General features: G+C 42.9%; 2 protein-coding genes across 2 annotated transcripts; both read right to left on the bottom strand.

Moving 5' to 3' along the window:
- Positions 1-5,720: 5,720 nt before the first annotated feature.
- Positions 5,721-8,709, bottom strand: COQ7 (coenzyme Q7, hydroxylase). Its single transcript, XM_052679977.1, has 6 exons — positions 8,586-8,709; positions 8,276-8,475; positions 8,062-8,176; positions 7,814-7,953; positions 6,352-6,420; positions 5,721-6,260 (listed from the first exon to the last, which is right to left on the bottom strand). The coding sequence occupies exons 1-6, from the start codon at positions 8,659-8,661 to the stop codon at positions 6,183-6,185; spliced, it is 678 nt and encodes a 225-aa protein (XP_052535937.1). The 5' UTR covers positions 8,662-8,709; the 3' UTR covers positions 5,721-6,182.
- Positions 8,710-8,978: 269 nt separating this feature from the next.
- TMC7 (transmembrane channel like 7) lies at positions 8,979-23,130 on the bottom strand. The gene is made up of 16 exons (XM_052679976.1): positions 22,971-23,130; positions 22,511-22,745; positions 20,374-20,522; positions 19,882-20,049; positions 19,604-19,689; positions 18,926-19,071; positions 18,403-18,550; positions 16,881-17,051; positions 15,429-15,586; positions 14,341-14,455; positions 13,770-13,867; positions 13,302-13,485; positions 12,409-12,536; positions 11,978-12,133; positions 11,142-11,220; positions 8,979-10,042 (listed from the first exon to the last, which is right to left on the bottom strand). Exons 1-16 carry the CDS (start codon positions 23,032-23,034, stop codon positions 9,983-9,985), a joined length of 2,145 nt encoding a protein of 714 aa, XP_052535936.1. The 5' UTR covers positions 23,035-23,130; the 3' UTR covers positions 8,979-9,982.
- Positions 23,131-24,154: the final 1,024 nt, after the last annotated feature.

Here is a 24,154-nt window from a genome sequence, read left to right as displayed (position 1 = left end):
TATTCTGCTTCTAGGTCAGCTTCTTCTCAGATGTTTTAGTTATAAACCTAGGAAATATATTTAAATATCACTCCCAAATACATTAGAGCACGATGAAATATTTACAATGAATGAATGCCTCATTGGATTCATTTCCCTCCTTTTAATGAATCATTCATGAACTTTTGGAAATCTATCTCACTTCAAGTTGTTCACCAAGTACCTTGAACAAATAGCTTTTAACCAATGGGTTGCTTGGACACCATTTGCCTCCATTGTCCTCTCACCGTGGTTTGTGCTGGGTGTGCAGCTACGGTTTTGATTTGTTGCCTGATAAGATGACCATATATATATAACAACTACAAATGCAGGTATCTGTATGAAGAACAGTCACCCTCCATCCATCCGTCCAACCAACAAACCAACTGATCAAAGAAGATAGGGGTAAAAAGGTAGTAAAAATATAACCTAGTTTTCATTGTACTTACTTACTTATTTTTGTATTTAGTCTCAGTGGAAAAATCAGTACCAAAATACTGTTTACTAAAATCTCACTGACTAATAAGATCTACATCCCAGGATACACTTTTAGGGGAGTATTAATAATATTTCCTCCTTGCACACTGTGACTGGGTAAAATCAGATATTTCTTTCACTGTGATGGAAAAGCATCCTCCAGTTGAGCTCACAGGAAGGAGTCATTGAGATGAACTATAAATATACATTCAAATAAATAATAATCCAATCCAACTAAAAAAGTGCCTGTGCATATGAAAAAAGCAGACGTGGTTTTCAAGGAGTTTCTGCAAGATGTTGGGATATAAACACTGGAAGTTACAGCTTTGAAGTGACCTGGAAGGAAATACTGAAGCATTATATGATTCCTACAGGTCACTTCAAAGCCATGACATGACGTAAGTGTTCATATTTCAAGACTTTTGCAACATCATGGACAAGCAATGCGACAGCTAGATCGATGACTGCTAAAGCAGCTGATTGCCAACAACACAAGCTGAAAGCTGGGCTGTACTTCACCTTCTCCATTTGGGGTTTGTCCATAGATTGTGCAACAATAGGAAAGATCCAAGTTTTCATGTCAGCATACCAGAACAAAATCTGTTGCTGGTCACAAACCTGAAACATCCCATGAGTGTTAAGATTCACACCACAGCTGCTAGAGAGGAGCATATGTTCCAGCTTATGCTGTATTAGTACTTGTGCTGCATGGATCTGCTTTTATGAGAAATGACAAGCAAATACAACCAGATCTGGAGTCTGCCTATAAACACATGTATCTGTCATTTTCCTTTGCAAGGCTCGGCTCTGACAAGAGAAATCACTTCTCATGCATAATCCCCCTAAACATATGCCTGATATCTTGCTAGATTCCCACACTGTATGTAAACAACAACTTGTGTCACTTAATATTGAGATGTAATTATTTCTCATTAGCAAATAACCCTCTGATATTTGGACGAAGCATTTGAAGAGCAGATAGTTCCTGCATTCAGAAATTTAAAATAATAATAATTTAAAAAATTAAAACGCATTTCAGTCACTCTAGAATGTTCAAGCAAGTTACATTTTCCCCGCTAAAGTCTGAACCAGGAAGGATGGTAGGTAAGTGGGGAAGACAGAAACCAACCATGGTTGGTAGTCAGTTCATGGGCTGGGAATGTAATGAGCCATCAGCTGTGCTTGCAGAACTGCCTCACCATGGGCAGCAAGTCTGCTCCCAGTGAGGAGTTGCGGACCTGGGGTCAGAACTGTGTCCAAAACACCACATCAGCAAATCCCTGTAGATCAGTCTGGATGGATGAGGCTAAATGTAAATAGGGACAAGCTGTTTATCTCAGTAGGAGGCTGGATACGTAAAAGGGAGGTACCAGGGCACCTGGCAGGGCTTTGGGAAGAGCAGGCCCAGGCCAGGGTGACTGCTGGGAAACACCAACATCAACACCACAGTACCGCAGTGGGCAACAGAGGCTGGGGCTGGTTGGAATTCTCTTCACAGAGTGCTTTGGGTTGTGAGAGATCATCTCGCGCCAACCATCCTGCCACAGGCAGGGACACTTCCCACTGCGCTGGCTGCTCCTTGCCCCATCCAGCACAGCTTTAAGCACTGCCAGGGATGGGGCATCCACAGCTCCCCTGGCAGCCTGCTCCACTGCCTCGCCACCCCCAGAGGAAACGAGTTCATCCCAACACCCAGTCAGTATCCAGTCTCTTTTATTCTAAACTCACAGCCCTATCACTCAGTGATAGGACTCCCATGTCCCATTACTGCCTTCCTGATAAAGAGTCCCCTCTAGCCTTCTCGGGCTGAACAGGTTTCCCTGGAGACTGCCCCAAACCACCACTCCCATCCCCAGGGAGACAGAGGAGCCTCACGGGCAGGCAGAGCAGAGGGCAGCAGCAGGACCTTCTGCCCAGGGCTGCGGCCACAGCCCCAGCAACACTGAGCGCGGCAGGGACCGCTCAGCCCGGGTGTCCCGGCGCCCCAGGAAGAGGAGGGCCTCCAGCGCCCGCGGCACTTCGGGGCCCTGCAAGAGGCCGCCCCAACGGCGCCATTAGCAGGGACCGCATCCATCTTTGTTAATAAATATAAAAAAAACAAAGTACATGGCTATTGCATTGTCAGTGACTCAGTCACAGAGCTCAAGGCAGAGCCTTGGGTGCTTCTAGCTATGGAACGTGCTGTTCTTGTTCTTCTTTTGCTCAGCAGTCCCTAGCATGTTAGGCACTGAGACCAGAAAGCAGAGCTGAGCTCTGCCCTGTTCTCCCAGTGAAGAGCTGCAGGCCACCATGACGACTCCCACAGCCTCCTCTTCTCTAGGCTGTACAAAACCATGGGCCTCTCTCACTCCCATACCTTTTGTCTTCCAGACTCCTTCCCACCATCACAGCTCTCCTTTGGATGTTATGACGTTATTTTAAAAATGTATCATCAATTACTGAACATCCTTACACTGCCATTCACTCAGGGCTAATGAATGAGAGCAGGAAACCAATAGAATGTTACATTTACTAAAGCACAGCATAAAACAGAAGGATATCTTGAAAAATTTTGGAAACAATAGCACAAAAAAAATATATTCCTGCTTCATGGTAATTGGATATTTTATTAATATGGAATAAACTTGCCTTTTATTAACACAATCACACTGCTAAGAAATTCATTCTGTTCTTCTAAAATCTTCTGTAGTTGTTTTAGTGACCTGGTACCACCAAGCCTGTTCCAATGACCTGCTGACTCCGTTACCCAACACTGGCTCACAACTCCAAACATACATGCCAACAAGCTTTACCAGACGCAATCCATCTCCCCAGCTGAGCTGCAGCCTGCCTTTCTCTCTTGTGAGAGCAAGTGAGCCACACAGATTCAGTCCAGACAAAGCTCAAGCCCATTATGTCTGGCATTTATCTTGTACCAGTAATATTTATCATCTCAGAGAATGATTTAGCTCTCTGCCAAACAATCTTACAAGCTTCATTTTACATAACTTCTGGTACAACTTCCATTCAGCGTATGTCAGCATCATTACATCGACTGCAGACACAGGCTGGATCTTTGCGCAGCTCAAGTGTGGCATCAAGACCAACACGCACTGCCCACAGCCAGACCACGCTGCTGCAGGTCACACAGCTCTGCCGTGCAGACAGCTTTCTGGGTCTGAAGGATCACAGTTGGACGTGCAGGGCCATCATCCCTTTGCACAACACTCTGACCAGGCTCCTTTTCCTCAGTCAGCACAACCCGAGCCAGACCAGAGTTGACTGGGAATCACTAAGATAACAGACTTGCATAAGAGAGGTGTTTCAGCCTCTGCCTGCCACTTACCTCTATGGGGCAGCTGCCACCAGCACTGCCTGGCATCCAGTCCTAACCTAAGTAATTGATGGCACAGAGTTGTTTTTTAGCATTATTTGATACTCAATTACTAAACTCCATGACTTAAACAACTGCATTGTGCATTCTTTAAACACTTGCTACCTCATTAGCCACTTTTATTAATCATTCTTTCATACTTATTCAGATAATATAGGAATTTTCCACATTCCACCATATCAACGCTTCAGGGCAATTAAGGCAAGGAAATTCAGACTTGCATTGGTCAACTTCGGAAAGACATCTTAAGTTTCATATGATCTCCCTTTAAAAAATTCCCACTGACATGCACATTGCTCACAACTGTCTGGGGGTGAGACAAGAAAAACGAGAATCTCTTAGAGGTCCCCCGTTATTACGTAGCCCCTGTGCAATCAGCCATTTAGCTTTTGAGTTCCTGAAGTTATTCCAGTGGATGGGCAGATCAGTCAGAGACAGAACCAAATGCCACATTGTTCAGACAATGCAAATAACATTTGCAGTTTGAGTACAGACAGGCCAGGCCTGTAATGTTTTGATAGAAATTATTCTCAATTTACAAAATGCCAGTGTAATTAAATATACAGGAGTTTTTGCATTAAAGACTTAATTTCCAATCTAGACTCCTTCACAAAAAGAGGGAAAATAATCCTTTCATGACTAATTAGACACTGATCAGTAGCTACACATACCAAAGGAGCTCCTCAAAAAACACAGAATCAGAGATGTACTGGATTACCTGCTGTCCAAACCCTTGCCAAGCCCCCAGATGCAGGTCTTGGACTCCTGCCCACACCTCAGCATTGCTTATCCTCCTCTGGTCTCAAAGCAGCTACAAGGTCAGTCCACAGAATTTGGCCAGATCAACAGAACTGGAAATTTCACACAGACAAACTCAATACAACCATATGACAGGCCGCACGTAATCGTATGGCTTTGCCAGGTGAGGTAAAATACAAGATTGGCAAAGGTGAGTGCATTCCTCATGACAGCAATGGGCAACACAGCTACTGTTTTACTTCTTGGTTTCCAATTCTTTCCCTTTCAGCTAGGCTTACATGCATTACATTCCACTTCCAGAGCTGACCTTTTGAGTTAAGCCCCATTGCTTTGGCTAAAAAAATATTGACTTCTTACACACTGTGGCTTTTAACCACATAAAGACACAACAAGTTCTGCTCTCTGATCTGCTATTGTTAATTATTCTTATTAGGAAAAACACACACACACACAAAACCTCTAAAAATTGGAAGACTTTTAAGACTGGGAAACAAAAGGTAGCTTACAGCGCTTAAACAAGCTGAGCTGTTCAAGGTTTTAGAAGCACAGATAAAAGGCTGTGTCACCTGCACTATTATTCATAGAGCCTTCCTTGCCATGTATGATAAAAAGACAGTGCTCTCCAGGTATATAATATAAGTCTCTGTCAGGGACTTTTAAGTGTTGGCTAATAAGTTTTTAAGACCTAACAAGCAAGAGATGCAATTATGCAGAAAATGCTTTTCATCCCTACCGGTTTACAACATACCAATTCTGCTGCTGTATTTTTATCATCTCTGGTTAGAGTTTAACAGAGCAGATACAATGATCTCTGTCTCAGGCATTTTTACTGCTCCAAGGCAGAATGTCAGCAGGAAGCACGCAAAAATAATTTCAATACGGAGTGCCACTGAAGACTGGAACCAAAGGAAGATAAACTCAAAAGCTGTAAGAGAACATGAAGTGCAATTCCACAGGTGCTCCAAGTTGCTCTCTCCACTCGCTTCATACATCCATTACTTCTGTGTACACAGGGAGCAGAAGCAAGGGAAGACAAACAAAAAATCCAAAAACTGAGACAAAATAAATGAATAAGTTGGCAAGACTTGAAAGATTTTAATCTTATAATCACCAATCTTTATTCGAGGCAGAGCAAACAGAAGTGCTCGCTTCATTTTACTTTCCCAATTACAATTTTAAAATATCCTACTTATTCAATATTGATGATTTTAAGATGAGCTAATAAACTCCAACTTACTCCAAGTATATATAAATTTGAAGGCAATGGAAAACTTCCTACGTTGATGTGTGTGGATATGTATGTAACACATACCCACAGTACGTATGTAAATACATGCATATTTTACTGCCACCTTGTGAACGGTTTCTGCCAGTTCTCCCATTGTTCCCATTCATCCCAAATGACTCAAATGTAGATTTTTTTTGAACAGGTTCTCAATGTGACAAAATCAGATATGGTTGAAACAGATGCTCAATTAAGAAAATTGTACAAATCTGAATAAAATAAAGATTTTGTTTCACAGTTTATTACTGCAAGCATCATTGGAAAATAGCACTAAATTCTTTCTGATAAATATATTGCAGCTTTGCACCCAAGCTGTATCACCGTCTTCAAAACAGAATAAGCTGGTGCCTGTAAAAAAAGAACAAAAAGATACAAGTACCTCGCAGGGTGGAGTTCTATTTGAATTAGAACAGCACCAATCAGTTAACACTGTACTTACTCTCTCTGCATCGTGCTCAAGCCCAATGTCATGGTGCTCCAGTTCATCATCCCGACATTGCTTTATTATCTTTAAAAATAGCAAGTAATTATTAAGTCTTCTTTGCAGAAGAGTCAAGGCAGCTGAATATAGGACTACAGCCCGTTGGTCATTGTGTGCACCGGGGCAAGCCCAGGTCTCTCAGAAGCTTCTCCAAATCTTCAACTTCCAAAAAAGGGATTATTTATATCATCTCTCAAAACTAAAGTTACTTAAATGTTCTGCAAAAGTATTGAAGAAAACTAAGCTAGTGTGATCTCTGAGGTCCTTTTCAGCCCAGGCCATTCTGCACCACTATCTCGTTAAAAAATTTAAGAAAATTTGTATGTGTTGAACCAGTCAGTCACTATGACTGCAACTGTTACTCTGACAATTGAATTAACAACATTGAGGCATCTGCCTCGACAGATAATCAGTAAGGGTATTTCCCTGTAACCCAACACAGCTTTTGCCCATTTCAGCATAGTCTGAAGAACAGTGTTTTTCTCCTCTACTTTTTCCAACTAGGACAAAAAGATCTAAAGAATTTTCTCTTGGTATGACTGGAGATAAGCAGGACAGCTTAATAATATGGTCAGAACATACCTTCAGCCACCGTCCTCATCCAAGAAATTTGCTTTCATTACTGTTTCTCATGCTGAGACTGTGAATAACCTTACTACTCAACTCTTTCCTCTATATTTTGCACTCAGATACTAGCTTTTATTTTCATAGGCAATATTTTCCTCATGAACATCAGCACAATCTGGTGCCATGAGGTATTACTCCTGTAACACAAATACAATTTGGATGGAAGCAGACTTGTCAGCATGTTAAATTAGACACGACTGAACAGAGTAACATTCAGCAAGGAACTAGAAATGTATACACAAGCTGTAGAGTAAGCTCCTACCACAAATGAGCTGAACTTGCAATATCTGAGAACAGTTCAGCCCTTCATAAACACCCTACAGAAGGACATCCTAACGTGATACCTAAAGTAGTTGGGAAATAATTCTCTTGCAAAGCTAACAAACACAAGCTCCTTCCTTCCTCTGAGCAGCGTTCAAAACTAGACTCACATAGTAACATTTTGCTTATGCTAGACATGATTACGTAGTCACTGTTTTCCCTTTTCTCCCTTCTAACTTCTTCCTTTCAGTTAGAAGTAATCACAATTAAGGCCCTGTTCTCCCAGTGAAAAGGAGAGCAATGAAGCACTGAAAAATGAAGTTAATCTAACGTACATTTTAGTTTGCTGCTCAATAGGCTTAGTACTGCTAGAGGAAGAGCCATCTTTTTATCCTAAAATTTCTACTGACTTTAGAATTCTAAACAACAGAAGAGAGAGATGCTGGAAATCCAGATTGGTGCAATATTTTAAAAGTCATGTCACATTATGAAGTTCAATGAATTTCTTATGCTCTTTTTAAGCCACAGTTACCTCCATCAGTTCTTTGTACTTTTCTGGATCTTCTTCCATTAGAGCTCGGATCTGGTTGTTATAGTGGTCCGATATGCTCTCTTCCACAGCCACTGTGCAAGCCATTGCACCCTTCTTTCCAAGTAGAGAGCTTCCAGCCCCTGTGATTGCAGTACCAAACGCATACAAACAGTGAAATCCGAAACGTTAATAATTTAAGCACGTGAAGACTTCCAAAACCAACAACAGCAATAACAACATAAACTCACCTAAAACAAAGCCTGCTACATTCCAAAAAGGCAATAGAACAGTAGGTCGGACTCTGTATGCAATCATTAACTCATTAAACTTTTTCAGGTGTTCCTTTTCTTGATTCCACATTTGCTGCAACAGAGCCAAATGTCAGCAAAGACCCAAGAAGTTAAGCTCTCTGCTACAACCAAGCAGAGCAACACAAACCAGCAGGGCTCAGGTCCCACGCACCTGGATGAGCGGCCCCGCGGTCGACCTGCCCAGCACGGCCATCTGCCCGGCGTAGATGCGATTGGCGCCGTACTCCCCGGCGTGGTCCACGCGGATGATGCGATCTACGACGGCTTTGTTGACGCCGTCCGGAGCCGCCCTCGTGCTGCAGGGCCTCAGGAACGCTCCGTCGGCGGGGAAAGGCCGCCTTCCGCAGCGACCTGCCGAAGGGACAGAGGTGAGCGGGGCTCTGCCGCCGTCCGGCTCCTGCTGCGAGGGCCCAGCCGAAAGGCCCTGGCCGGCCGACAGCGGGCAGCGGCGGCTTCCATACCCGCAGAGCCGCTCAGCGCTCGGTGCCGCCCCAATGAGCACCGCAGCGCCGGAGTCAGAGCCGCGACCGCCGCCATCCCGCTGACCCCGACGCCTTCTGCGTCGCGCTGCTTACGTCATCGCCGCGGGCCGCCCGGCTCCCGCCTCCCGCCGCCATGGCGATTCCCATTGGCTGCCCGCCGCCTCCGCACTGGCCAGCGGAGCTGTCACTCGAGACCAGCGTCTGCTGGTTTCCATAGGAACGAAAGGGGATCGTTCCGCCCCTGAGGCGGGAGCCTGCGAGGCAATTCCCGCGCGGTGCCGCAGCGGGAGCTCAGGGAGGCGTCCGCACAGCTCTTCTTCGTGTAAACGTGCTTGCCAGGCAAATAAAGCAATAAAATCTCAAACTGTCAACTCAGTTTACACCGTTCAATAAAACTTTTTTTTTTTTTTAATTAGGTATTAGATTTTAAAATTGATTTATTTCATGTTAATTTCTTTACAACTGAGGACAGAAAACATTACAAAACATCATAAAAAGAAAAAAAAAGTATCTTATGTTAAATGCCAGTGTACTACCAGGAGTTTCAAGTAATGCACACAATTCTTTACACTGCGATCTGGAGAAAAACAGCCTTCAAATAAAGGGACAGTCTTGAAGGCTACATGGAAACATTGTTCTGAGTCACACAGCTCGTTTGTCCACTTTAACAAGCAGTTAAAGGACAGTGGCATCCGAGTTTCTGAATGCTGCATTTCTGAACTATAAATATTCAAAAATTCACATTTTAGAACACAGAACAGTATTCGAGGCACTTGTTCAAAACTGAAATGCAAGTAGTAAAGCCATACCCATTTAAAAGAGGCTCCTGCACACCAGTCAGCTGGGCACCACAGAGCAGGGACTGCAGCGTGCAGCAGCTGGGTTCTGCTTGTTTTCTTCATCTAGTGTTCAACTGTGCTATTTCAAAATACTGACCTGAGTCTCAATTGCTTTCATTTTAAAAGATCTGAGTGGGAAAACGTAAAACCACCCCACCCACTCATCCCACCCCAATTCTTACAAGTATAATTTATAAAAAATGTGCAGAGTTTTTAAATAGTTTCAGTTCTAATCACATTTTGCCCAAAACTCCTGAAAAACGAACAAACCAGGAACTTATCACAAACTCTAACAGCTCTGAAATGGCAGCAATAAAGTGCCCTGCAATACAATGTTTTGAACAGGTCTAATATGGTACAAATAAGCTAAACTTCCAGTCTTGGAAACTGTAAGGCCCACTAGCATAATCAACACTAATAAGAACGTTAAGCATCCACTACACAGATCACAGAGCTGGTCAGCTGCTCTGTTTTCACATGCTGCAGATCTTCTATCCTTAGCTAGTGGTACCGTTATCTTCCGGCTTTTTGTGGTTTTCAATAATTTTTCTGAGCTTCTGTTAGTTTTGCAATTAGGAACAACTTGTCACGACTCTCCTGGAAAGACAGAATAAAAAGCACACTCCAGATAAAAAGATGTACAAATTCTATATACAACTCATTTCTTTACTAGAAGTAGATAGCTGCCCTCATCACCAAGTACTCTAATTAGTGGTTAACAGCACTCTCTCAAATGCCAAAACTATTTTAACAATGGCTTTGAAATCATTTGCGTCGTTAGGTCACATGTTATCAGTTCAGTATTGAAAACATCTGACATACCTAGAAATTTAGAACTGTACTTCCAAGAAGCCAAACAACAGTGTGCAAGCAGCAATAAAGTAAAGGCTTTTGCTCCTAAATCCCTTATACTCTTAAGAAATCTCTCACCCAGAATATTTTTGCTTTTTGTTTTTTTCCCTGGTGATAAATTGTTAAGTATCATACCTACAAGATGCATTTAACAAAACCATGATCTTTCCTAATAAAGTGAGAAGTCTTAGGAGAAAGGCTAGATTCGGACCAGAGCTGTTTGACAGACCACAGCATACAAATTCTCTTAAACTGACAAACACTATTAGCTTTTGATGGCTGCAAATAACGCTGGCAACATTCTCCAAAGACTGGTTAGTGGTGATTTGTTCCACCTTAAGTAATCGTTGCACGTAGTGCTGGGACTCGTACTCAAGAAAAAGTCCAGCCATGGTAAAGTAGAAACACAGACTTGGAGTGAAGGGCAAGAAGTCGGGTGTCTGTCTCTGAACGCGGAGAAGGAAACAAAGACTGAAAGATGGGGGAACGGACAGAAGCCTTAAGTTTGAGGTTCTCTTTTGGCAGGAAAAAAATCATGCAGATGGGTTGATTTAAGTAACGCAACAAATAAAGAACAGGGACATCACTTCTCAGTGCATCCCACACATCTGCATTGCTGATACAACTGGGCCTTGCTGCAGCTGCAGCCCAAGCACACCAACTAGACTGAAAAATACTTCTGTGCTTCATTTACTTTTCCTTTGTAATCTATGAAACATTCTTCACTGCCTCCGAACACCAAACGTGCAGAAGTGTGGGAAGAATGTTCTTCCTCTGTATGCCTGATTATGGATGCCACAAGGAAAACATCTGGGGTACAAAAATATATTGAGTTAAATCTTACCATAACCAGTTGTTCCCTTAGCTGCTCAACCACTCTTTTGTGTGCTCCAGCCAAGGCAATAAAATAGAACATAAGGAGGCTGCAAACAACAAACCAACATTACATTAGCACCATGCAAACTAAAAGGCTGTTACAGGTCAAGGGAATATATATCTACATATATGTTTCAGATGAAAAGAAAATGAGGAAAAAATACAGTAGGATGTAGCTTTGCTGAGAAGCACCTGTTATTTTTGTTATTGCCAAGCTGGGACAGAGCTCTAGAAGACATAGAGGCAAGGCCCAGTTCAGATTTTATCGGTTGTGTTTTGACAGCACAGCTCTCTCTTTACTGCACGGTTGTGGAGTCTCCGCTATTAGCAATATTCAAAACCCAACTGGACATGGTTCCCAAGTACTTACCCTAGGCCACCCTGCTTTGAACATGAGGGCTGAATTAGATAATCTCCAAAGGTAACCTCAAACCCTCAAAATTCTATGAAACCATACCAATTTTTACCTTACAGAATGGCTATTTTAGTCCTCCTTCCTCACTTTTTTTTGTTCCTTTTAAACGAAGTTTAATGAACAGAATTTGTGATCATAGGATTTACAACACCAATTTGCAGAACAATTATCAGTTCCGAGAAAGAAGAATGTGGGACATGGGCTGTGAAACATGAGGTGGAATAAAGCTAACAAACAACAATAAATGGGTAAAGACACAAGGAGTGAGGCTTCATATAGGCTTTGATGCTGTTGACTGCAAATGGAAAATATGGTCTAAATTTTGTTATCAGCTCAGTAAGGAAAGAAACTGGTCATTTATAATGAGGTCAGGTCTCCGTATCACTTACCAGGCAACCACAAAAAAAGGCACTGCAAAAGCTTCTGACGCTACGCCAAAAAGGAATTTCTGCAGACCTATTGGAAACCCAAGTATTGTATCTGGAACAACAGCCCATGAAGTGTTAAAATTTCTGAACGGCCCACATGCCTTGGAAGAGGAGATACTGTGAAAAAAATCAGAAGATAAATGAGATGCTACACCAAAATGTAAAGACAAAATAATCCAACGCAAGCCAGCACCATCTCGCTGATAGGGTAAAAGTGCACCTCATCTTAAAAACGGTATTTTTTTGTTGATATAAACTAAATAGAAGTTTGATTTTATTATAGGCAGGTACACAGTATTCTATTTTATCATTTATAAGTTATTGATCTATTTCTAAGGAACTGACAACCTTAAAGCAAATGCCAACTTCATAGAAGTTAAATTGTCACTTACTGTGCTATGCTGACTCCCAAAGGAATGAAAGCTAAGATGAGCCCAATCAACAGCACCACCAAGAAAAAATTGTAACTTGATGCTCTGATAGGCCTACTTGCAGGTTTACATGTGTGTATCAACCTGATCTGGAGAGAAGAAAGGAGCAAGAATGTTACATCTATGTATTAACGTATTACTTCCCCACCAACTGTATTTCCCATCTTCAGATATGCTACCAGGCAGCCATCCCCCCTTTCATGTACGTGGACTGAGACGGGCAAAGACAAGAATGCTCTGCATTGTAGTATAAACCAACATCTCTTATTCTGAATAAGTTTGATCCAGATCACACTTGTAGAGAGCCAAATAACATCAGTCACATAGTATCTGATCTGTAACACAGCCTTTTGCTACCATCTGCCAAAGCTTCAGTGGATACACCCCTTCTCACCAGAATTAAACATTGGTAAGAATTTGTTGCACAGCAGATATCTAATTGTAGAGCAAGGTTTCTGATAGGCTGAAACCATGTCATATATCTAATAAAGCTTGGACTTTCCATTTTGCTCCCAAACATTTAGAAGTTTGGCAAAATCTTGCCCAAGTTCTAAGCACTGTAAGCAGTAAACAGATCAATGCAAAAGGAGAAATAAATTACTTTTATTAGAAAAGATTTTTTTAAAAGGCTACAAATAATTTATGTAGTCATTAAAGTATTCCCTTCCTTTATGTCAAAGCAAAATTCTATCTTCTCTTAAAAGTGAAAGTTACAAAAAACAGAATTTTTTTTACCTCATTTCCTGCATACTGTATCTTTTTTTAAGGTTTTGTTTTAAATTAACTGTATACCAACATAAAAAAATGTTTTCTTTGTTGTTGTTACTTGTATTTACACCAAACATCTTCACTACCTTTTTAATGTAAAAGATGATGAAGTATTTTATAGTTGCTATTGCAGGAAGAAGTGGTGAAAAGAAGGTTCCAATCCAGCAGATCGTCTGTCCATAAATGATATCCAGGACATTGTCAGAAATTCCAAATTCCTGCAAACCCAACCACTGAACTGGCTTCCAAGAGCAGTAAGTAACTAGTATCCTAAAAACAAAGAACATCACTAAGTTCTAGAGTGAAGCTACAGAGCTTAGCTGAACGCTAATACACATGAAATTCAGCACTGAAGCATTCAATGATGTGACAGAAAGATGTCTGAAGGAGATACAAGTCTCAAAAAAAAAACATCTATCTGTATAAGTACTCAAATAATCAGAGATATTTTACTTCAAAACTGTCAATCTAGTTAGAAATACAGGGAATTAATAAATGAAAATAAAATCATAAATCATTTTGTAAAGGTACGCTCAAAAGGCAGAGACACTTACTTCCTAGGAAAGTCCACAAACAGGGTCACAGCAATTATTATCATGAAATCAAATATCAACAGTTTATACATTTCTTGCCCAACTGCAGACTCCCAGCACTAGAAAACGTATGAGGAGAAAAATCACCATGAAGAGTCTAATGACAAATGGTTAAAAAATAAAAATGCTATCAACCACTAAAGCAACACGCTTCTCAATCAGCTCACACCAATAAAGATAAAACCGTAATAATTTCCATTTCTAAAGTTTTCAAGTGTTTCAGAGCTTCCAAACCAAGTGTTCTATTTGCTTTCTATGACAATTGTTTTACTGAAGAAAAGACAGTGACAACACAACCTCAAATGGACTTCACAGTAGCCAGAAAATCTCTGCTAAATTACCATCTGTTAATGTTCAGCTGTAAATAAATGGAAGTGATAAACAGACAGATAGATACACATGCACATAGCACGATCTACAACATGAACAGGAACCACAAGTCCAATTCTGAATACTTTTAAACAACCAAACCTCATGGAAAAATATCTTACTACAAGTTCAGGTGATTAAGGACCAAGACAAGTCTACTTACGGGATAGAGTTCGTAATTGTACCCACAGGCCTTACACTGGTCAGTGGTACAGTGGATCTGAGTCCACAGTGAGACCAACAGAACACCAATATTGGCCAACCGCACAAAGATGCACCTGGAAGAAAAGCAAAAAGCAATCTTAAACTCTCCAAAACACAGCTATTCTGGCACCTGACTCCACTGCCAGAGGAGCCCAATGAAGAAGCACAGAGACTGAAAATGCAGCAGTTTTAATGGAACGACCAGGCAGATACCACATACATTTCTTTCTTTAGTAGTAGGTTAAATTGCCTTTCACCTTCTCGGCTTTAGGCTACAGTTCTTTCTTTTCATTCTGTTCTTCCTAGACCAGTCCTGTAAGTTGAGCCCCCAGGCTTTTCATTTGGTGGGAGCTCAACCCACAGTGGGCTGCTGCTCTCTGAAGTACAGTGGAGAGGCCAGATGACAACTTTATGTGCAACATTCCCCCCAGCTGGCTTCAGGCCTTCAGAGGCACTTAACCGAACCAGAAATACAAACACTGGTGTTTAACAATGTTCATATGCTTCAATCTTGATCTTGCCACCTTAGCCTGCCAAATGCCAGTTCACACACTCAGTTTAAGGTATCTTTTATTCCAAAACTTTTAACTTCTGCCCTGAGCCAACGCCCTGCTTCATTTACTGCTATACTGCTCTTTAACATGAGTAAAATTGGTTGCTGTGCACACATAGCAGCTGCACATCCAGGGAACTGCTGCACACAGCGGTGTGAATTCACAGCTCTACAGTCAGCACTTTCCTACTAATTTACCTACTGACTTTCAGATTGTTGAAGATGTCCAGATCATACAGCTAAACGGAACAGAAACTGGAACATTAAATGACTGCACTGTACTGTCAACAAAAGAGGAGATCATTTCCAGATCTGAAATGCATGCTTCCAATGAAACGTAAGTCAAATAATGCCTGCTTGGCTTCCAGTGCCCAGGCCCTCTGTTGCAGGGAGTCCAACCTCTGACTCGTGGTATTTGAATGTTTACAATACATCAAATCTACCAAGAACAAGTTGTTCAAACATCCAAGGCCCCATAGCAAAAATATCTTTACCTCAACAGTGTCAGCCTGATTTCAAAGGCTGGTGAATAATCTTCAAATCTGATCAGAATTGAAAAGATCTGAGGAATAATTAAGTTGACCGCTGTGATCACGATGGATGGCAAATACTGAACTAAAAGATTAGCCTGGAAGCTCACATTGTTGACATCCTGTACAAAAAAAGAGAAAGATGGCAGTACACTCACGTATTTCTGGCACTGTGCTCTCTTCAGCTACCTACCATTCTTTCCTGTCCAAAACTTTGTCTTCAGCATGCACTCATATTTGGAACAAGCCTGACTGCTGCTATACAGCCTTGCTTTTCTCCAAAGCTTCTCCCTGAAAAGGCTGTTTTCACCAAGGCTCACACCTGATTATACTGTCTTGCTCTACTTTAAAGGGTATCAGCTTTTAGACCTATACCTGTACCAAAAGACACTTGACAAAAGTCACTCTCACAGGTAACAAACAGCTCACCTGACTTTCCCACCACATTAACAACCTCCACTACCTCCTCACTTAGGCAAGCTCAAGATATCAACCCTTACATATAAAGCCCACAGCAAGCAAAGGCATCTTCTCAGTTGTTCAGTGTTGTGCTATCATCCTTCTCTGTTCTCAAACACCTCTGCTGACACAAAGATTTTGGTCCTCCCCCTCTCCGCAATCTTGGCAGTTTAGATAAGTCCATCAAGAATACAACTTTCCTCTCCCACAGCCAGTGCCCATCACATCATCAGTGAACAGAGGAAAGAGTGCAGTCTCCATTTGCAGCAGGCTATTTAAGCCCTGCTGTCCTAGAGAGAACTCAATTACTGTTGAGCTGGCTGCTGGCTGCTCTTGTTGTTCTACTTCTGAATCACTCTTCCCATTTGTCCTGACAGAGGGGAGCACTCCATCAAACTCGATTCCTTCCAATACTGATGCAAGAACCTTTTCTTCTGCAAAGTGCTCCCTGATCAGTCTTTGTTTCCCCACACAGCTGTAACTCAAACCACAAACCAAAGATTGTAGTCTTTGCCTTCCATTGCTGTTTATTTTTACAGCTGAACAATCAACTAGATCAAAAAGCTGACGATAATTAAGTTTGTTTTATCCAGATCATTCCCTGAGCCAGATCACTGCCAAGACACACAAGTGTTAGCACTGGCAGATCAGAGGAGTGAGAACCGCTACACTGGAAAGAAAGTGAGAGCTGCTTTTCTTCTCAGCTGCATTAGCTCCAAGGCACAGACTGGCATCTGAAGCCTCTGCATTAAAGGAAGACACCACTGTTTTTTCTTACACATCTTTCTTTATCCTTCTCACTTCCTGCTATTAAAAAATATAGGTAGTTAGAAAGCAAGTGTTTCAAAACCGTTACACGAAAGCTTCTGTATTAGGATACTTGACTCTTTCACAGTAATTCTTGCTCAAATCACCAGCCCCAATTTAATCTATTGTAATGTTATGTCTGATACTTACACTGGAGTTTTCTTGAGAGAAGACAGTTGCTCTAAAAATACAATAAAAGCAGGCTAATAAAACTGCAATGACAACTATATTTATAAATATTCTCAGAGAGAAGATCTGTAGCTTTTTTTTGATAGTCCTGTCAGCTATTTTTTGCTTCAGTCTTTCTTCCTCCAAATCTGCCTATAAACAAAAGAAAAATAACATATCATTTTTTGATGCAGCATGCAAGTCTTGACACTGTATCTTTTACCTTTGGAGTATTCCTGCCTCAGTGAAGCTAAATCTATAGCTTTTTCTAGGAGGGTCACTATACAGGCTGTTCAAACAGACTGAAAATGCCTTTTCATTGACACAAACAGGCCCACACAGGACTGGAAGCCCTAGTCAGCTTCCTAGTTCCTAGTCTGGAGCTCTGTACCCAAAGAAAAGCATCCTGTAATCCTCTTCTACTGTGTCAGTACCTCCCTGAGAAGGATATCTATTGTGAGAAACTCAGTTTGGTACTACACTTTGATAAGTGTAAATCAGACCACTCATCTCCACACTTCTGCAGGTAAGCTACCAGCCTTCACCACCCTGACTTGGATTTTTTCTGCTCTGTGAAGAAAAATCGGAGTCTGGCACAGAAAAACAAGCAGAGCCCAGAGAAGCTGGTCACATTAACTTAGCAGGTTTCAGCTTAGCTGATGTAAAAATAGTGCACTACTTGTGAGAGCAACATAAACTGAACAAAAGCACAGATTACTCAGCTGTTTTCTGATGCTGTACTCCATTTGAAGAGTAACACTAATGGGCAACTTTTTTCAAGGTGTGAATTACCGAGGCAAAAGATTTAGGATTTAAAAGTAAAAAATAAAAAATCCCTTAAGATGACAACTGAACTTTACTGAAACAGAAAGCAACTCTAATTCATGAAATCAGCAGTTATTGCTTTGTGATTTGAGGTAGAAATATCTTTTCAGAGGTCACTGTTTCACAACATGAATCTCTGCTTCCAGTGTACACAGAAAAAAATAGTTCTAGTTTCAGCAAAAAAGCATTTCAGGTTCTCCCTTTATAGATGCTTCTGATTTGGGAAGTCCATTAGCTCTGTGTTTTCTAAGCATAACAAATGCCTAACACTTTGCAGACTTACAACTCAGTATACTCAAACTGACTCCCAGTGGTACAAGGTTTTGCTAGACAAGCTTTTCCTGTTAGATTGTGTAGAAACTAATACAGGAAACAGGGCTGGAGTGTGAGGAAGAGGCAGATAACACAGGCAGCAAAAGGGTTTGGCTTCAGTCCCCAGTGGATGGGGGAAGGGCCTTCAACCTCACTACCAATTCTTGTCACGTTGCACCACAATTCTAGATAACTAGCAAGTACGTGAGATGATGTGGATTCCCCTGTCCCCAGTGTAAACTACTTCAATATTTCTTACCCCTATTCCACTATCTGTTTAATTATACACTTCTCTTTTTCTCTTTTATATATATATATATATATATATAGCAATAGTAATTGTAGAAAAACTAAAGAAGTTACTCACTTGGAGCTCATATAGCAAGCTGCGATGCTTTAGCCGTGCTGCATTTAGATCTGTAATACAGAAGTCCCAGCCTGCAAAGACTTTGTTGCAGTAACTCTGAAACTGATTTACACCATGCACCAAGTTCTGCCTAAATCCTTTCACAGATCTAAAAAAAAAGGCAACATTACTTCATTCATTACAGACATATTTTAGCCATGAGGAAAAACAATCACGTACCACACTTAGGGCAACCTGGCTCATCAAAGACTAAAGCATTGTATTATAATACCAACAAATCTCTAAGAAAATTTCCGTGAGTGGTTCTGCAGGAACCAAAGTCAACTGAAGCCAACACAGCTTCAATATATTATTTTTACTGGTTCAGCTCCTCAAAATCAAACAAAGGGTACTGTGGCATCGTAACTTCTAGCAAAAGATCCTCAATTTCTATGTAAAACTGTTCTGTAATTCAGTGTCCCCTACAAGCAAGAATGCAAACTGAGCAACAGGAGCAGTAAATGAAGGATACCAACATCTTTACCTTTTGATTATCCAGAAAAGACTTAGTGCAAGGTAGGCAAATGTAGTTAGCAAGTATGCTAGAGGTAAGTTATATTTCAGGACATTAAGCCATGCAGCATCCGTTGTGTAATAGCCATAAAACAAAACTGTCACTTCCAGGAACCCCTGTGAAAAGGCCAAGTTTAAAATGAACACAGAATAATAACAATAACAACAACTGCACTGTTCAATCCCTCCTGGCTCAAACGAAGCATTTTGTAAACGTAAGATTACTGCTGAGGTCACAAGCAGGCTACAAAGATCTGTACATTCTAAATATTTACACACTTCTAACAAACTTCCATGGACACCACATGCAAAAAATTCCACGCCTCTCCAACCAAAGAGCACTGTGTCAAGAACACTAGCAACCTACACAGAGAGCACAACAGGGAGCAAGCTCCAGCTCATGGAACATCCAGCAGCTGGAGAAGAGAGACACAGGCTGCAGTGTGCGACTAACTAGGCCCTGTGGGCTCTCAGAAGTGAAAACTACCATCTCACAGATTAAGGATAAAGGCTAATTTTACCCAATGATGCCTATGCCTCTTGTTTTTCAAAATTATCAAAGCATCATTTCCTAAGTAAAATGCTCTCATGTTTTATGTGCTATGTGAAACTTAGAACTGTAAGAAAAAAACAAAATCAAATTACTTACAGTGCCGGTGAGCAAATCTTTGAGGTACGTATAGAAGTAAACAAGTCCCTTATTACCACTAGGTGTGTAAACTGTGCAATAAGGCTCTGTCAGAAGAAAGGCAAGAAAGGTCACTAACATACTAATCTTCATTAAATTGCAAGTTCAAGTTAATTAAAATATGGCATGTTCTTAATAAAAAAACGAAACAAAACACAATTTCTCTGCCCTGGTGGGTGGGGAGAAGGCAAAGGAATTGAGGAATCTAAAAAACAACAGCGGTACACAGAGATGTTTACCTGTGTTATGTGGAGAAATTTTAGCAGAGCTGCTGTTGAAAATTCCATAATTAGAGATGACAGTGGGAAGTATAACAAAACTGAACATCAGGATGAACATTGAAAAATTCAGCACGACCAGAAAACGCAGGAAGCTGAAATAGGACTGGATGCCAGTACCAAATTTCCCTAGGGATAAAACAAGCATGTGTAATACTAATTGAAACGACAAAAACTATTTAGAAAATAATAATAGTGAAGAAACATTATTAAAAGCTAATTTTCAGTACTGTTGGCTTTAAGAAATAAGTGAAAAGGCAATGAGACTTTCCAATCAATTCCTCCACTATATTCCACCTTCCCCATTACAGATTTTATGAAGTTAACTCTCCCATCACTCCTAACCTGTAAGTGTATAAGCCATACAGTTAAATGTGAAACTACGCTCACACATGTAAGACCACTAATAACAGAAGCAACCTGAAAGAGGAGAAACCAACAGAAGGTGAATACCTTCAATGCTGTGAATATCACGCCGCCAAAGCTGCATGTAAGATGACAACTGTTTGATATCCTTGAGAGCTTTTTTCCATGATTTACTACTAGTTCTTTTCCACTGCTTCCACCCAGAAGAATATTTTATATCAGACTGCTGAGAATCCCTAGGAGATAAGAAATACAATTACTGACTCACTTTTTCAACACAAGTAGCAGCACCAAGCACAACGGTGCCTTCAGAGAGATGTCAGCACTAGAAGTTGCAGTAGTAGCATATGCTAGCTACCCCTATTATCGATTTTTAATCATTCCATTTTCCTAAAATTCACTATAAAGTGCCAGCTCAGTGAGTTTGAAATTTCCTTGCCAGCATACTGGCATCTAAGAATAAGTTGCTCTCAGAAGTTGCCAACAAATTCCAAGAATGACCCACCGATAGCCTATAATTTCGTTGGTGTTTTTTGTAACATATATATGTACTTCAATTTTACAAACTGGTATCCAGCAACAGCATCAAGGAAAATTCTGAGCGGCTCGTATTTGCATTTTTTTCTTTTAAGATGGTCAACTCTCCTCCAGAAGCACAGCTTGACCACTGACTTGTACACAGCAAGCGCTGAAGAAAGGCATTGTTAGGAACCCAGGAGGCAGCAGCCATGCAGGAGACAACAAAGGTTCCAATTTAGAATATTTGGTACACGTGCAAGCGATGCACTAAGCTGCCTGCATACAGCATCAGGAGCACCGCTTCTACCACGTGCTGTGCTGATACCATCCTTCTCAGCTTAAGGTGAAATCAGTGTTTGAGCAGGAATCCACGTTAAACCCTGCTTGCAACAATCAAACAATGCAACAGATGACGCCACTACACGATCGTAAACACAGCTCCTCACAAAAGATTCCATTCTATGGAAACTACAGGCTACAGCATGTAATGTTTTAAACAAACTCTCTGGAGAACTGTCTGGCCTGTGTTTGTGCTGCATTTTAAACGAAGGCGTGGGCTGCATATTTGTTCCAGACACTGAGTGTTCAGCTTTCACAGCATTTATTATATTAAGCATGCTGTGTTGGCAGCTGCTGTACAATACAGGCACAATTACTGATCCCTGAAGTGCCAAGAGGCCTTATCAGAATCCCATGGTGCTACAAGATCATAAACCACCTCAGAATATCCCAACTTCATTCCTGATGAGCACCATGGCCACAGAACTGCAGTTCTGCTTCTTGAGGAGTGGAGCACCCAATTTTATGTAAAATTCAGTGCACTGAGACACAGAACTTCTGCAGCATTTTGTGCATCTACAGAGAGTTGGGCCTGACTCTAAAAGCAGTCTGTAGTTCTTAGCTAAGTCCAGCCACTCTACCAGCTCTCTTCTTGCAAGCAATTTGTTCCTGTTCTCTGTGGAGCACCAAACACTGTTTGATGTACAGCTCCTTGGAGGGCTGTACTTCCACCTGTCCCCCAGCTCATAACCACAACTGTGAAGTACCAGACCTTAAGGTCCAAATGTGGCTGGATGGGGATGTTGCAAAGACAACGGATGTACCCTCTGCTCTCAAGAGCTCTGAGCCTAGTAGTAAGATATGAGACAGCTGAAGTCACAAGTGAGAAATACAGCCCGCTGACAGCTACGCTGAGGGGCAGGAACTGCTCACAGCAGAGAAGAGCTTACAGGATGTGAAAGGAGAAAATGGTCTTAAAAAGCTGTCTCACGCTTATCAATTCCACAATAGAGAGCACGCTGTGTTTGAGCACAATGCAAGGAAGAATGGAAACAGCAGTACTCAGAGCTGACGAGGAGGCAGGGCTGCTCACAGTGACAGGTCAGCTGCTGGAACCCTTAGGAGCACAAACTCTTGAAACAAGAAGCCAGCAAGAAACACGTCCATCTGCAGCAGGTCAGCTCCTCGTTGTGAGCGTGTTCCTCCCATTCGCTGCACTCCCTCACCCAGTCAGGCTCCCGGCAGCCACACTGCTGCAGGTGGGGCCGCGACGGGTTCCTGACAGAAGGGACTGAGCAACTTCTCAAAACAGTGCCCGCAGGGACAAGTAAGCCCCATTCTGTGCCTGCCTTTCATCTCACGCGTGCTACATTCCTTTAGGTGCAGGTCATATTTAAAAGCGCAAAGAAAAGCAAACGTAAAGAACCTTATTATCCTCTTCTCGGCGATGCTCGTGGGCAGCTCCCAGAGGTGCCCGACCCCGCGCTCCTCTCCCTCGGGCTGCGGCCCCCGGAGCTCAGCAGCGGCGATTCCCCGCAGGTTCCCCGGCCGCTCCTGGACATCTCCGGCGGCCCGGCGCCTCCGCACGGATCGGTAGCTGGGCAGCTCCTGCAGGAACCCTACAGGTGCCGCCGCGCGCGACTCCTCGGGGGAAAAAAGCTCTGCGAGACGGAGGAAGCGCGTTTAAAACATGGCACCCGGCCGGGAGCGCGCACCCCGCGATCGCCGACACCCCGCGGCGCTGCGACCGGCACGGCCGCCCCCGTGCCCCCGTGCCCCCGTTCCAAGCCCCACCACCACCTCCGGCACCACCTGCCGCCCCGGCCCCACGCTGCCCCCTCCCCCCCCCTTCCCGCAGCGCTCCGCGCGGTACCTGCCGCCCTTACCGCCCCAGCTGCGGTTGTCCGCCACCCAGCCCGGCAGCTCCGCGCCGGCCCCGAACTCGCTCATGTCTGCTTGTGGACGCCGCGCTGCCGTTTCCGGGCGCCGCGAAGTTCGGGGAGCGGCGGGGCGGCGGCTGCCGGGGCCGGGGCCGCCGGCGGGGCGGGGGCGAAGCTCCGCGATCGGTCCGCGCTCCTCCTCCTTCGGCTGCAGGAGGCGCGCGCGGCCCCTCCCTCAAGCGGTGGAGGTGGGAGCGGTTTGTGGCCCTCCGAGCGGCCGTGCCCGGGTCCGTGTGTGCGTGTGTCCGTGTGTCCGTGTGTCCGTGTGTGCGTGTGTCCGTGTGTCCGTGTGTGCGTGTGTCCGTGTGTCCGTGTGTGAGTGGGGCGGCGCTGCGGGGTGAGGGGAGCGGCTGAGGGCTGCGCGCTGCTCTCACCCAGCGCTGTGTTCAGTAATGAGCCCACTCCTTCCGTGGCAGGGCTTTTGGGTTGAAAATCGGGGAGTCAGGCTCCGGGAAGTTTATCTTCTTATTCCACTTCCCTAAGGCAGCGTGCAGACACGAATAAAAATCTTTTCGTTGGAGAGAAGTGGTGCCCACACACCCCAGCAGCGAGGGCACGAGGCCGTGGTACGCTGGTTTAGAAATAAGTTCTGTTTTGTCATCTTCTGCTTGCGTCTGGTGTGAGGAGCAACGAAAACTCAGACTGATGTGTGGTTGAGAGCCGCCAGGTCCTTGGCTTGAACTCCTCAACTTGTTGTGAGCACTGCTTACCTTCAGTGTGAAAATACGTAAGTGAGGAAGTAGGAAAGCACTCTGTGAGGAAAAGTAATCTTTCTGCAGTAAAAATGAATCATTGGGTTTCAGGATGCTGAGTCAGGCATCAGTAAGGACACTCACCTCTGTGCTGTCAGCTCAGACTTGGTTTTTGAATTGCTTTATTAGCAAGAGGAATTCATATGGTCACATCAGTTTTCATAATCATAAAATGTTAGCGATAAAAATGCAAGCTAGCATCTGTGTGTACTGCAAGTAATGTAGGTGTGCGTGGTTATCGGTGTGTTTGTGTATTATGTGCAGGAAGAAAAGAACTTAGAGAACACTGAGACATGGAACTACTTCCTTATTGCATGGAGCTACTTTCCAGAAAAAACATTTTGTTGATATTCCAGATTTCATGCTGGTATATTGGTC

This window comes from Tympanuchus pallidicinctus, unplaced genomic scaffold (assembly GCF_026119805.1).
Source record: "Tympanuchus pallidicinctus isolate F22 unplaced genomic scaffold, pur_lepc_1.0 scaffold18, whole genome shotgun sequence".
In the NCBI taxonomy this organism is placed as follows: Eukaryota; Metazoa; Chordata; class Aves; order Galliformes; family Phasianidae; genus Tympanuchus; species Tympanuchus pallidicinctus.
Note: the sequence above shows the minus strand (reverse complement) of the source record. Positions and strands in the feature narration are given on the sequence as shown.

Coding starts and splice junctions, on each gene's coding strand:
- COQ7 (XM_052679977.1), bottom strand. CDS start 8,661: ATGGCGGCGGTCGCGGCTCTGACTCCGGCGCTGCGGTGCTCATTGGGG. Junction 7,954..8,061: donor TGTAGCAGGCTTTGTTTTAG/GTGAGTTTATGT, acceptor CTGCAATCACAG/GGGCTGGAAGCTCTCTACTT. Junction 6,261..6,351: donor TTGAGCACGATGCAGAGAGA/GTAAGTACAGTG, acceptor CTTTTTTTACAG/GCACCAGCTTATTCTGTTTT.
- TMC7 (XM_052679976.1), bottom strand. CDS start 23,034: ATGAGCGAGTTCGGGGCCGGCGCGGAGCTGCCGGGCTGGGTGGCGGAC. Junction 17,052..18,402: donor GCTTGCTATATGAGCTCCAA/GTGAGTAACTTC, acceptor TTTTGTTTATAG/GCAGATTTGGAGGAAGAAAG. Junction 12,537..13,301: donor TCATCTTTTACATTAAAAAG/GTAGTGAAGATG, acceptor TCTTCTCTCCAG/ATCAGGTTGATACACACATG.